General features: G+C 32.7%; 1 protein-coding gene across 2 annotated transcripts in view; it reads left to right on the forward strand.

Annotated features, from left to right (window-relative positions):
* FANCL (FA complementation group L) overlaps positions 1-15,755 on the forward strand; it is a 62,882-nt gene that overhangs the window by 17,017 nt on the left and 30,110 nt on the right. For both annotated transcript variants that reach the window (XM_006201475.3, XM_072937712.1), the window contains exon 6: positions 11,142-11,238. In XM_006201475.3, coding sequence (XP_006201537.3) covers positions 11,142-11,238 — 97 coding nt within the window. The remainder of the gene's footprint in view (positions 1-11,141; positions 11,239-15,755) is intronic.

The raw sequence follows: 15,755 nt of genomic DNA on the forward strand, positions 1-15,755 counted from the left end.
GTAATACATTTGCCATACATATGGCAAAACCTATGTTGTTACCTTTACCAATTTCTTATATTGTGAGGATCTAAAACTCTTTAATGCATTTTCTTCCCTTTCACTTGGCTGTGTTATTGTTATAATGCACTTTAACTCTATATTTAAATGTGACAAACTTTTTTGTTATTCTTAAAGCAGTATTTTTATACATACAGAAATAATTATTATTCCCAGGGTTCTTCATTCCTTCCCTCCTGCATTTCTATCCTTCTGTCTAGAATAATTTTCCTCCTGGATAAAGAATTCTTTTTAGTATTTTTTATGGAGGTATAATTGACGTATAACATTATATTAGTTTCAGGTGTAGAACGTAATTATTAGATATGTATGTATTATGAAAGCATCACCACAACAAGTCTAATTAATAGTTAACATCCATAACCACACATAGTTATATTTTTTTTTTCTTGTGATGGTAACTTTGAAAATTTATTGCTCTTTAGCAACTTTCAAATATACAATAGCACTGACCTTTGAACAACACAGGTCCTTATATGTGGGTTTTTTTTTTCTTTTTCAATGAATATGTACTACAGTGCTATACAGTATGCAGTCAGTTGAATCTGTGAGTGTGGAACTGCACTAGCTGTAAAGTTATAGGTAGGTTTCTGACTCTGTTGTGGGGGGAGTCGGTGCCCCTAACCCCCAAATTGTTCAAGAATCAACTGTTCAATATTATTAACTAAGTCACTATGCTGTACATGACATCTGTATTAATTATTTATTTTCTAACTGGAAGTCCATACCTTTTGACCTTCAGTCATTTCACCCACCACCTATGCCAACCACCAGGCTGTCTCTGTATCTATGAATTCAGTTTTTTTTTTTTCAAAGATGTCACATATAAGTGAGATCACCCAGTATTTGTGTTTTTCTGTCTGACTTATTTCTCTTAGCTTAATGCCCTCAAGATCTATCCATGTTGTTTTCTTTTTTAATGGGTGAAAAGTATTCCATTGTGTATATAAATGTGTCTGTGTTTTCTTTATCCATTTTTCTATCAGTGGACAGTTAGGTTGTTCCCATGTTTTGGGTATTGTAAATCATGCTACAGTAAACATAGGTATGCAGATACCTCTGTGACATTGTGATTTTGTTTCCTTCGGTCATATACCTAGAAGTAGAATTACTGGATATATGGAAGTTCCAGTTTTAGTTTTAGCCTGCATACAGATTTGCATCTTCCTTCTGGATTTTTTCTCTTACAATTAAATGTTTCTTTTTGTGTCTAGTAGTATGTCTTGCCTTGATGTCTACTTTGTGAGATATTGGTATAACTTTGCTAAATTTTAATGATGTGTTGAAATTCTCCATTGTTTTCTCTATTTTTTTGTAATTATCTTAGGATAGTTTTCTACCTACTCTTGTAGTCTAGATCCCCTGAAGTCTTGTTTTTTTTTTTTTTTTCTTGTGGTTTTCTGTCATATAGCCATGGATCTTGGCATTCCTAGGAGTTTTATTAATTTTTTAAAAATAGATTTAATGTTTTTTAGAGTGGTTTTAAGTTCACAGCAAAATTGAGAGGAGGTACCTAGATTTTCCATATACTTTGTGCCCCCAAATACACGCATAGACTCTCCTTATCGGTATCCCCTGTCTGAGTGGTACATTTGTTGCAATGGCTGTACCTACACTGACACGCTGTTATCACCCCAGAACCAAAGTTTGCATTAGGATTTACTCTTGACGATGTACTTTTTTGGGTTTGGACATGGCATGTATCTGCCATTATAGTGTCATACACAGCAGTTTCACTGCCCTGAAAGTCCTTTATGTTCCACCTGTTCATCCCTCTCTCTCCTCTAACCCCTGGCAACCGCTGCTCTTTTTAAGTGTCTCGAAAGTTTTGCCTTTTCCAGAATATCATGTGGTTGGAATCACACATTATGAAGCCTTTTTCAGATTGACTCATTTTACTTAATGATATGTATTTAAATTTCCTCTCAGTCTTTTCATGGCTCATTAGCTCATTTGTTTTTAGCACTGAGTAATATTCCACTGTCTAGATTATCCCCGGTTTATCCATTCACCTGCTGAAGAACATCTTGGTTGCTTCCAAGTTTTGGCAGTTATGAATAAAGCTGCTGTAAACATCTCTGTACAGGTTTTTCCTGTGGATGTAATTTTTCAACTCTGTTGAATAAATACCAACGCCTGGACTTTTCTTTTTTTTAACAGTAAACAGTAAAGGGTTTTTCTTTGTTTTCACAGGGACTTTTTTCCACTGGTGGGCTCTAAATTCTAATTATTTTCTCCTCAGTATTATGAGATTTCTAAATATTATCCTTTGTTTTTCATTGGCTTTCTGCTTGACTTTTTATCCTCTTATCCTTTGCAGTTTAAGGATTTATCAAAAGTTTTGATGGAGAATTGCCAGAATATTTTTAGGCCAAGGTCTGTGACCCTACCTTTTCACAAGATTCTGGTCCTTAAAGTCTGTTATTTTTCCACTAGATTCTGGCCTTTTAAGTCTGTTATTTTTATTTCTCTGTCTTCAAGAGATTGTCAGAAATGCTGTTAGATTTGGTTTTTTATGTGTTTTGGGTTTTTTTTTGCTACTTAGCTCATAGCTCTCTGTCTGCACTGTTTGCCCAGATCCTCCTTGCCTTGCCCTGTGCCCAGAATTGGTAAATACCCTGAGGGAAAAATGGCTGAAATGTGGCTTACCTCTTCTTTGTTCCCCCTTCTTCAGGACCTTGGTACTTCAATTCCTGGTTGCCTTAGCAGTTCTTTGATGCCTTCAAACTTTTTTTCTTCCTTTTCCCTTTTATCAGACCACTCTAGTTGTTCTCAGTGGGAGTTTTGTTCTGTAGTAAGGTACTCCATTTTAGCCAGAAATGGATGATGCATATAGTTTTAAATGTGCTATTTAAGATTTTATTGAGGACTGGTTAATGTTTATTCATGAGCTTATGCTTTATTTGATAAGGCATCATTCCTGAATAGGATTTGAGATGGATGAAATCTTTTTAATAAAATTTAGCAAAACCCTGGAGGGGAGAGACAGAAGACAAGTAATGAATTGAGATGCCCAAGTCACAGTTCTGCTGAGGTTATTAACATTTGTTTTGAGGCAGTGATGTCATGGACCTGGTCATTCTTTGGATTTTAAAATGATAGAAAAGAGAAAGGTTATTTTGTCTTATTTTCAAATGGTTAAATGTTAAGATTTTGGTGTTTAGAGGATAGTTAAGAATGTAGGAAAGGTTTGAGAAGGGAAGAAGTGTTCTTCTAGTTTTATTTCTGTTATTTTGATATAATGAGTTTGAGGCAGTTTTCTAAGTAGATGTGACATGATTCGGAGAACTCCAGTAATGAAAATTAATTGAAGCATTGAGTATGCAGATACCAGATTTTTAAATCATTTATTTTTTTTCACCTATTACTTACTGAATGCCTGCAGTGTAAGATATTGAAGATACAGAAACAAGACAAGATTCCTCAAGAAACTTAAGTAGTCGAGTCAGAATTTAAGTAGATGGTCCCAGTAGTACTTACTTCTGTGATAAGTACTATGGAATATACTCATTGGATTTTTTGAGAACTGTTAGTAACAAAGTTATAAGAGAAATAGTGCAAGTGTATGAAATATTTTATGGAATATTTTATGGAATAAATGCTTTTATAGATACAGCGTATTGACTTTTGCTTTGTACACATTGTTCTGATATGGGAGAAAAAGGAACGCATCTCTAACTTAGGTAATAGATGAAAGCCAAAGGTAAGGGTATAAACACCTCTGCTGTAGATTTCGCCACAATATAAATGTTTGTCTGCCTCTTAGACTCAGATTATTATATGTAGGAACTTCCATGTATAAGTTTCTGTTGTATACCACTGACTGCTAGCCACTTTATAGAATTCTTATTAGAATAAGTTTCAAGATAAATATGTTTATTCCCAACTTTGTGTATGAGATGAGTGTATATTACCAAGCTGGCTGTGTACCAGTGCTCATGCATTTGGTGTGAATGATGCTCCCTGGAGTTGTGCTATCAGGATAACTCTGATATGGACTCTTTATAAAGTTCCCTCAAGTACTCGGACATAGTCACACTTCGAGGGGTAACCAAATATCATTATGGATAAAATTGGCCAAATGCAAAATGATACCTTCAGAATCTGTTGCTTAGATTTGTGGAAGATCATAGTTTAATTATAGTGATAGACTGCATAATCAAATTAGAATATACTTGCTGTTACCTAATTATTTGTTCGTAGTTTTTACAAATAAATATTATGTTAGCAGAAAAGTTGTCTACATGGATTGTGAGAAGCCAAATAAGATTATGTTAGTATTTATCCAACACTGGAAAAGTTAAGAAAATCTTTCAATTTTATTTTTGACTTAATTCTTAAATCAGGTCTGGTATACTGATACACTGATACTAGGTTTCAGGACCATCAAAGCTGAAAATGAGACCTGAACTCTGCTGTCCCAATATTAGAATTGCTACCTTTTGAGGCCCTGCCTGAGCAGCCGCCTAGCTTCTTAATTTAAATTATCTTTTAAAATGACACACATTATGATTTGTGTGACAAATTGATATAAATGGATTTTCAGAATCTTCATAATTCCTAGACCATGTCAATATGTCTATATTTTACTTACACTCTAAATAGTAATCTTGTAGGTTTGATAGTGTAATAGTAAAAATCTGATAATAAGAGAAAAATCTCTAAGATAAGGAAGACCTTGCTGTGTTTTTAAATTACATACTTGACACATCTAATTAACTCTATAGGATCAGGCATTATCAAAAATTAAGTTAGAAAAAAGAAATATGTAAAGTATGATTGAAATCTTTGCATTTTCCCCTATACTCACATACTTCTTGTAAAAAAACAAATTACTTTTTTTAAAAACAGAAATGAATTAGTAGCTGACCTTAAGTTTGATTAGTATTATTGTAATTTCTATACTTGTTTCAACTTCTGTAAAAACAAGTTGTCCTGAGAGTAAGATGAAGTTGTTGATGATTTTCGTGTTACACTGGCTCACAAAGGTGAGTGATGCCAAAAAGTGTCTAGATGGATTTCTGTTAATTTCTGTTTGTGGTGTTTTACAGAATGGCTCATTAAAACAATAAGAATTAAACAGACTCCTTGAGGTTTAACAGGATTTTCTGTTTGGTATTAATAATATCCTGAGGTTGAAAGTAGTGTTTGCTTTATAGAATGGCTGATCTATATCCCGCTTTAACTAGGATAGTCCTGTCTTGTGCCTTATTCTGGCCCCTTTCAGCCTCAAAAGTGTCCCAGTTTGAAAGAAATGCGTAGCCACTTGTAGGATATCTTCTGTTTATTTTAATAGTCACATGGCCTAAGATAATTCAGCGATTAAATGGTTCTAATAGAGGGTAGTAATCTGATGGTTTTGTCCTTTTTAGATAGCATATTTATCAGTTAGAGTGAGTAGAATTAAGCTATTTGGTCTTTCAAATTTGTGAGAGAAAGGGCTGAGTTTTACTAAATTTGTTGTGTTGCTGAAAGATTGTCAGTATTTATTAAATTAGATTTTTAATTAAGTCCATTATTTTGGTATTGGATTTAGAGAAAATGTCACCATCAATGAAGTAATTCTCAATGCATTTCAAGAAACTATATAGCATATTGGGAGAAATGGAGATACTTGTTAATAAATTAATTCCAGTAACTAGACAAGGGTTTTTAATGATGGCTTTTCAGCTGTGTGACCTGGAGTAAGTAACGTAACCTCTCAGGGCCACATTTTCTTCATTTTTCAGATACTTAGTAATGAGGGTTGAAAAGAAACATGAGTTATGTGACTCAGACAATTCCTTGTGTAAAGTAAGTATAAAGTTATTAAGACATTAGTTCACCAAAAAATGTCGGACTATATGTGAGTTTTACAGCACTTAGTGTTATGATTTCATTATAACCAGTAATGATAATTTTTGTTGTATAAATGCGTAAGAACATAGATAATAAAAGTATGATTTTCATTCTAAATTACCTTTATAAATAGAGTGCTTTTTCCTCATGCATATATCCAAATCATTGAATGCAGATTATCTAATAGTGGAAAAATTGTCTTTCTAAATTGGTAATGTTTATAGTATCTAAACAGAATTTGCATATAGTTATTTAAAACTTAACATGTGAATCAGTAAATGAACCAGTCTGCCAGCAGCTTGTCTATGTTCATATAATATATATAGAGCATTAACACTTTCATAGATACATAAAACTTTCATTTTCCTTTAAACTTATTTGATTGGGAGGCAGAAACTTCCATAAAAAAAAAGGCAGTATGAGAATTTTGAGAAAGATGGTCCTTTTAGGCTAAAGATAATTTAGTAAGGTTCTTAGAGGAGGTGGATATTGGGAAAGCTTGGAAGGAATGTGGAAAGCCTTAAAGGGACTGGTGGGGACAGGACTGTAGTGATGGAAACGTGCAATTCATTCTTGGACTTTGGAGTGGATCAGTTGCTCTCATAAGAGGATAAGTATCAGAGCCAGACTGGAAGGTCTTGACTGGTATACTAGGGATTCTTTATATGCAGGTGATGGGGACTCACTGAATATTTTTGAACAAGAGGTTGATATGATTAAAAATATGCCTAGGAAGATTAGTTAATAGAAAGCAGGATAGGTTAGTATACAGAAGAGACAGGAAGTAAAAATGTCAGGTTTTGTTTTTGTTTTTTAAATTTTTATTAACTCTTTTAATTTGGTAGGGGGTGGGGAGGAGGTAATTAGATTTTGTTTATTTTTAGGGGAGGTATTGGGGATTGAACCCAGGTCCTCGTGCATGCTAAGCATGCGCTCTACTGCTTGAGCTATACCCTCCCCCCCATGTCAGGTTTTTTGAAGTAGTTAATGCTTCAAACTTGAGAGTAGAAATGGAAACTTTGATACTTTAATAAAACATGAAAGTCTTCAGTCTGCCTTTTGACATTATTACTACATAAATGCATCTAGATATTTAAAGAGAAGAAAAGCTGTGTAACTTAAGCTTTTGGTCAAAATAAGTACAGTATCTCAAGAGATATAAAGCACATTCATTCTGTTCTTCTGTACTGATAACATTCACCTATTAACAGGAACAACAAAACCCTCTCTGAAGCTTAAGTATTAATACCCTTTTCAGATGTTTAAAAAAATAGCTGTTGAAGTTTAGTGCCATTTTAGTTATTGTAGGCAGTAAAGAAATGCAGCAAATGATAAATGTGAAGTAAAGTACAAAAAGTATTCTATTTTATTTCTTCAGATTTTTTATTTATAGTTTTATATTTTCTTAGACAAATTTAGAATATATCTAGCTAAGTAATAATACCTAAATTCCTTCTAAATATAAATTTAAAATGTGATTTTTCAAAAATTTAAACTTTCCAATGATAAAATTTTTCTAAATGTATTATTTAAATGAATAGAAATTATTTCATATTGTCTGAATTGAGATATCCAACTTAACAATAAAATAGAACATTTGAAATAGCCTTTTTTTAAGAAAAATTGATTTTGATATTACTTGTGAGAGCTTATTACTGTTTTTCCCCTTTAATAGCTCCTCCATCGACCAAACATTAAGGTATTCTTTTCTACGTAAAGGTATTATTTTCTATCATAAATAGATAGAAATATGCTTATTAGTTAAGGTACAGGCTGAGCTGTTGTTAACAAAGAGAACACCAAATTCTCAATGTTTTAAACAAGATAGAATTTTATTCATCATTCAACAGCTCAGAGGTAGGCAGGTGGTCAAGAGTGAGTTGGTGGCTTTGTTTCACAAGGTCATCCAAAAGCCTGGGTTTCTTTTATTTGCTTTTCAACCGTCCACCGTGGCTGCATTGTTCAGCATAGTAGCCACGTGTAACTATTGACATTTATATTTAAATTAACTTAAATTAGAAATTTAACGTTCATTGTAGTTAAAGTCCTCCATAGCTATACCTGGCTGGTGACTACTGTTTTGGACAGTGCAGATGTAGAATACCCACATCACTGCAGCAAGTTCTGTTAGTCAGATCTGCACTAAGAGAGTTGTTGTTGTCTGCACAGTCTTTGCTGGCTCAAATTGGCCTAAGTTCTAGTCTACAGGAAGGGAAACATGGGAGGGTCAGGGAGAGGGGCAGCCACAGTTTTGTTATAAATGATCCAAAGGATGCATATATCACTTCTGCTTACAGTACATTGGCCAAAACTTGGTGATATGCTAACACCCAAGGGCAATTGTAAGAGTTGCTGTCTGGATGGAGTGGACCCAGCTAAAACTCAGTTTAGCCAGGAGTGCTGTGGAGGCAGGGATCCAATTACCAAAATGGAGAAGGTGAGAGTATATATTAGAGGACATTTGCCAATCTGGGTCACAAGTACTCAACATGTTAATAATCACAATTAGGTTTCTCCCTAATCCCCAAAGTAGACAGGAATCAACAGGGTAAGATATTTAATTTTAAATGACCATGTGGAGATTAACCTGAAATTATAATTTTTTAAAAAATTTGAATTATGTCTTAAGGTTTAACAAAATTAATCTTGTAATCATTTTGACTGCAAGGCAGTATTTCGAGCACGAGCCTGTTTTTCTCTAGTACATTAGTTTTATGTCTTAAACTTTGTGAAAAGATATTCTTTTGTTTGTGTGCCTGCAAACAAAGGACTAGAACTTGAGTTTCTTTCTGTCTTATTTTATAGATGTTCTGTGATGATTTTGAACATGTTGATGCTGAGCAGCAGTGTGAAGTATGAAAAGTACTAGTTGGTGATTTAGTTGTTCCTTCTCTCTCCCTATTCCTTCTTGCTCTCTGTATATATTTATCATGGTTCTAAACTATTTAGGGCTTATAATGAAAAGCAGCAGGCTTTTTCCACACCATTTCCCATCCCTGGTCTTACTCTTTGAAACAAACACTCTGAAATTTTCATGTTTACAACCTCCATATTTCTAAAAAATATGCCTATGTTCAACATGGCTTGATTTATCTGGAATAACATTAACTACTATTAATGAAAATAGATTTAGCTCATATACTACCTTCTCTCTTCCTTCATCACTATTTTTCTTCTATTAGCTTTAATATTTCTTAAACTTCTTTCATGTCTGTTCAATTAAAGATGGCATCTCTTACTCTCAAATTAGCAATTACAATTTTTAATGTTTCTAATCTTCCTTCCTCGTATCTTTCCCTTTTCTACTACTCAGTTTTTGTTGTTTCTTTTAAATTTCATTGATCAAATACACTTACATTAGTTTCTGTAACTATAATTAAGCCTTCTAGTTTTGTCTGTTGCTGAATTCTAAAAATTGTTATTAGTAAGCAGTTTGGTTTTTTTATGACTACATAAATATTTTCCACTGAAAAGCTAGTGATCGAACAATTACAATTTTAACATAGCTTTATTGTTTATAATTTAGTTAAAAAATTTCCTCTTTCCATTTTGGTTTCCTGTATTTTTTAAAAAAATTCTTTAATTAATTTCTTCCCACATATAAGTCGTACTCTAAAAAACATTCGGTTTTTTTTGCCATTGTCTCCCTCCTGAAGCCTTCTTTCTGTCTTCTAATCTGTTTTGTCAGCCAGTGTTCTTCTAACCACTTTACCTTTTTATAAAATTTGTTGAAAATTTGCTTTGGTTGATTCTATTCCTTGTGCCTTTTATAACTGTGGGTTTATTTATATCTTTTTAAAAATTCCTTTCTCTGTGTATGTATGTGTGTGTAGAGAGAGAGGATATAAACGGGTGTACTCATTTCAGCATCTTGAATCTGAAGTGTTGATATTTTCAAAGAATCAGATGCCCATGTATCTAAACCTTTGAGTCACATTTGATTAAATCTCATGTTCTAATTTTTGGAGGGAGGGGGGTTTGAGATGTTTACAGATACAGCGAAAAGAAAATAATGTTTAACTGTATAAAGTCTGATATTTTTATGTAAATAAACATTATTTCTAGAATAGTTTTACTTTTGTTTTCTAAGATTCAACTTTTTATAGATTATGATAATTTTATAATTTTTTTCTTTTGATAAAGATTGTTGTGTTTTACTTTTTATTCTATTGAATTTATGTATCTTCACAAATGTATTGCCCAGCATTTCTTGAAATTGACCCATTTTACCATTATATCTGGCCAGTGACTAAAGAGCATATAGTGATGTTTAAAAAAAAAAAGTTTCCTAGGTTGGAAGGCTAATGTTAGTCTTGAACTTTAATAGGTCTTACCGTCAGTCTGGGTGATAAGCTGTACAATACTCTTAGGCTACTTTTTATCTTTACAAGAGAATGGTATTGTAAAAATGTCAAAAAAAATACCCACATGCCCAGTTCACTAGTAAATATACTGCTAAATTTGAACCTTTTTGGCAGTAGTTTATGCTACTCAAGGGACCATATTTTTACAGAATGATGTATTTCAAAGTGTATTGGTTTCCATTGTAGAAAATTCATGCATTTAGAGCAACTTTAAACCAAAACAATTGCACTTGTGCTATATGTTTAAAATATTAGTCATCTTGAATACATGCCCAGGTTAAGTGTCAGAAGCTATATATTGCACAAAAAGAAAATTTATTGTTAGGAGACCAGCAGTACCTGTGCTTATACAGCCTGTTCCTTCGAGGATCAATTTGAGTATATGAACTAATATCAGTCTGATTTTTGTACAGTAACATTATTGATAATAAAGCAGAAGTTCATTGAGGAGAAAAACAAATAAAGGAAGCATAAAAGTCTCATACTGTATGAAACTACAGAAATGGATCAAAGAGTTTGACAGGAAGTTTAATGTGTACATAAGTAGAGTCTGACAGGAACATGCTGTGTGTGCCAAAGGTTCCGGTGATGGAAAACCGAAACATAGTGCTCACTGACCACAGCATGAGCCTTGACACACATTGTAAATAATCCAGAGATCTATGACTGCATTAAGCGCTGGGCTGGTGTATTAACGGCAGTAAATCTATAGCAGCATAATGGGATGGCATGCAGAAATTCCTCTGATTAATTTTTGTAATGGATTAATAGGAATATAGCAAATATTTTCATCTTGAATCCTGACGTCCTCCAACCACCCTCTCTCCCTAGCCCTACCCTCCCCATTGTGATCGTTTTTTATTCCCTTCTACTCACCAGGCTGGTATATGTGGATACTGGCTTTAGTACCATCAAGTTAAAAGCCGAAGATGCTTCTGGTAGAGAGCATCTAATCACTGTCAAGTTGAAGGCAAAGGTACGTGCTTCATTAAACTGTTACTGTGGTCAGGAAGTACTGTGTGAAATGAACTCTGTGAATGTTTTCAATGTAAACAAGTGCTAGTTGCTTCTAACAAATATATATGATACTATAAAAATTTTTATTTTAGAACACCTCAAAGAATTTATTCACTAAGTTTCCCAAAGCCTGCATACAATTTCATGTCACTATTTTAGTTCAGATTTGATCAAAATACAGACTTTATAGTAAAGAAATATTACAAATTAGGTTTGTCAGCCTCAAAGTACCATCATGTTATTTTTGTAACATCCTGTGTGGAAAAGATTTGAAAGTTTCTATTATCCCAAGTAAAGTTCTACTGCAGAAGTCTTTTGTCTTCAGTCTTACTATGAATTACCTTTGTTCTTATTTCTGCCCCAACCCCCAAACACAGACACAGAAATATGCATGCTTTTCATTGTTTTGGCTGAAATTTTTTTACTTCTGTATTTTAAAAATTTGCAAAGGCTGTTTGTACCTCTATTTATAGCCTTACAGGCTAGTGATCTATAACTACTGACTAATTTTATTGGCACAAAACATAGCTGTTTCATCTTTATTTTTTAATTAGGGATTGTAAATTTTGAGACATAAGTAGAATAAGCCAGTTCAGGGTATTCATCATTTACTTAGTAATCACTAGGCAAACATTAGAATTTGAGAAAACCAGGACACCTGACTTTTTTCCTGATCCCTAGGAGTCATCAATCAACTCTATTTCAGAAGATTGTAGTGATGAAAAGATCAATTGTGTTTGTCCTTTTTAAAAATGTCTGGCATTTAAGCTTTTCATGAGAGAACGTTAATACATAAAGTTGTACTGGGTGACACAGAAAAGTTGCTTATCTTATAGTGCCTCTATATCAGACAAGTTGAGAAATGACTCTCCTACACAGAGAATGTTTTAGGTATAATTTTAAGATTCATATGGGATAAGTGTTGAAAAAAATTGGGCTAACAATCTTATTTGTAAAATAAATTACGTGGATATATTTATTAAATGAAAATGAAAAAAATTTGTTTTCCTTTTTAGTTTTTAAAGATGTATTTTTTTAGGATCAAGGAGAAATCTGCCTTTACCCTTCCAAAAGTCATATGCTGCCAGTGGCAAGGGTTCTGTCATTTCCTTCAAAATTTATTTGTTTGTATTTTATACATTGATAAAAGTTGTTTTGGTGTGAATACTAAAATGGAAAAAAATATATATCCTGTCCTGATTCTGTTTAATAGCCTTGTGTTTACAACCTTTTCTGCTTTACTAAGAGATAATGATTTATTGTCTGTGCTGCCTGTAATTGCACCTATAAGATTTTATTATTAATTCTGGTTAATGACATCATTGGTAGTATTGAGAGGGAGGATGTGTAGCCACTAGTATAGTCCATTCCATTTGCTTTTTCTTGTAACTTTTCAAGGTACATAAGGTGACACTTTGAATATTTCTCTAGAGAATATTTTCAAGTGTCAAGTTTTTGCAGCGTCAATAGCTGTGAAGCACTATTATGGATGCCTTTGCAAGAGAGAAGAGAAAGATCTATTTGAGTTAGGAAGAAATTAGAAAGAAAAAAATCTTACCAAAAAGCAAAAAACAAAACAAGACAGACTAGACCTGAATGAATCTTATGCTGGTGTGATTTGTTCAAGTCGTGAATTATCCATTTAGTTCAATTTTCATAGAGGCCAGAGTTGTCTTTTAGATGTGGTAATTTCTTTCTTTTGAATATTTGGGATTGTCAGTTAAAAACAGTGAAAGCTAAAACTTACACATTAAGAGTACATAATGCAAAAATCGTAGTCTAAACTAAATTTTTAAGGATCAAGCTGATTTCTTAAAAAATAACCTTACATTAGCCTTATTTATGTAAATACTCAAATTTCTATTTCTTTTGATATTTTTTGATACATAGTAAAGAAATACATTTGTTTTATTTTTCTGCTTGAATATATACTCTCCCAATTCTGCCTTTCTCTCAACTTTACCTCACTGTCCCCCAAAACCCACAAAGAAAACAATACCAATTTTGTTTAGACATCTCATAATAAAAGTAAATATATAAGTCAAAAAGAAATATAATAAGGGAAACAGTTGAATTTTGTCATTTTTGTAAGTATTTTTATGCAGTATTAACAGTTCATCCTAAACCATGAGATTAAATTATTATCTTTTCTTTACCTTCTTAAAAAAGAAGTAGGGCCTCCGTCGCTTTGGCCAAGATCAAAACTACTTGAAAAACAAATCACAGATGTGTTTCAGAGGCTGGGCGCTCTGTCTGATGCCTGTTTTTGTAATTGCTGCAATTTGCATGTATTCAGTTGCTAGGGGGCCTTACTGCTTAGATGGTCCGATTTATAAACACGTTGGGTTAAATTTTTTCTTGGAAAAGTATACTATGGAGTCTAAAAAAAATTGTGACAAAATACATACTGAATATTATATAATAATTGTATTCCCCTTATAGTTATTGATTTGATTTGTTATGAGATTTGAAAAATGATATTTTAATTAAAAATAATTACTGTACCTATTTCTCAATATTGTTTTATGTGGAGCTTTTGTTGTCAATTAGACTTCTAAAGTAAAACTTCTGGCAGTTAGTCTCTGGTGGTTTTATATATAACTCCAACTTACTATTGAAAACTGTCTGAATTTTGATAGTCATTTTATAATACTGTATTTAGTCATCTATGCTATAGTTAGTACTACAGTACAAACAGTTCTGAAAATGAATATCTAGGATGCTACTTCATAATTCATGTTAATCATCCAGAAGTGTGTAAATTTGTACTTTTTAGGCTCAGTACAGTTATGTAAAGTTTATTATATAAACAGAATTGATCTTGAATGTGAATATAATTAACACAGTCTATATGCATTTAACTCAATAGATACACAGTGACGCCACCCACATATAGATCAGTCTAATTTATTATGTACATATTTTTATATTTGCAAAATTACACCTAAAATATATGTTTGAACATTATCATCTCAGAAACTCTGTGGAAGTCTCATTTATATATGTGGGACTATATTATGTTTATTATAACCTGCTTTTCCTTAAACTCTTTGTGGATCTCTTTCTATATCAGTACATACGTATCGTTTACTACCCTGCATTTGAATGTAGGATCATAATCTCTTTTAACAATCACGTGTTCTGTGTGCATAGAGACTTACAAAGTCACAGGTACTTTACTTGGTTTATGTACTCTGTATACAGTAGTCATTTTGTTAAGTTCATATTCTTACCTAGAATGATTTGTTTAAGTTAGAGAGTTGGTATATGTTCATTGTTAGCATCAGTAGGAGACAGATAGCAGCAACTCAAAGTGAACTAAATACTCCATTTTTGACCCATGGAGGTTTTAAGTGTGCATTATTATTTTTACAGAATATCAACATTTTAGAGGGAAGAGTTCTTTTTAATGCTTTTAGTTGAATTCCATCATTTTTACATATAAAACAGCGAGAGAAGTTAAATGACTTGTCCAAAGTCACAGTTAGCAGAACCAGAGAAAGCTAAGATCTCTGCCTGCATTTACTTTGAGATAATCACATGACTTAGAAAAATGGTGTACAAATTGTTTTCCAGTGATTGCAGCAGTTATAATCTAAAGTATGTCATCTTCTAGTTTGAATTGTCTGAAATAGGGCTCCCTCCTTAATCTCAGCCTGACTTTTCTTTTTTTCCTCCAAATTGGAGCACTGTTACATTTTCATGTGGTTTCCTGTATATTTGCCTTTGTGTTATCAGTTCTAGAGAACTGATACCATAGGAGTATACATTGATAAGTTTATTTTTAGCCAGCCAGTCGTTGTAACTAAATGTTGGGTTTTTGTTTTGTTTTGTGTTTTTTTGGTGGGGTGAGGTAATTAGGCTTATTTATTTTTTTTAGAGGAGGTACTGGGGATTGAACCCAGGACCTTGTGTACGCTAAGTATGTGCCCTACCACTTGAGCTGTACCCTTCCCCTATAACTAAATGTTAATTCTTTTCAAAGTATTGATTTCAAGTGGCTGATGTTTGTTAGATACTGTAGTGGTAATTTTTGTCCTCTTTTGCTATGCAACCAAGTAGTTAAAAATAGGAAGTTGAAAAAAGTGAAAATCTAAAACTTATAAACATTTTGTCCAATGAGAGAAAGGAGTTTTCCTAAAACTAATTTTCTTTTAGTATATTTAGCTTTTTAATGGAATGAAATGAGCATTTTAAAAATTATATATGACTTTCAAGAGTCCAGAATTGAATTTTAGAGAAATCGTGTGGTACAATTCTCTAATAACGAAATTGAAGAAAAACTACCTTTTGTCTTCTTTAACTTAGAAACCTGATTAGTCCTATGACTATCAGTTTTTGTATAAAAGTATTGAGAAGTTAAATTTCTGTTTATCAACTATGTAAAGGTTTTTCTTAAAACTGTTACTTTGTTTTCCTTTAATAAGCCAGAAGGCACACCATTATTTCTTTTATTTATCTTGCTAAAATTAATTG

Source organism: Vicugna pacos, chromosome 15, assembly GCF_048564905.1.
Source record: "Vicugna pacos chromosome 15, VicPac4, whole genome shotgun sequence".
Lineage (NCBI taxonomy): Eukaryota > Metazoa > Chordata > Mammalia > Artiodactyla > Camelidae > Vicugna > Vicugna pacos.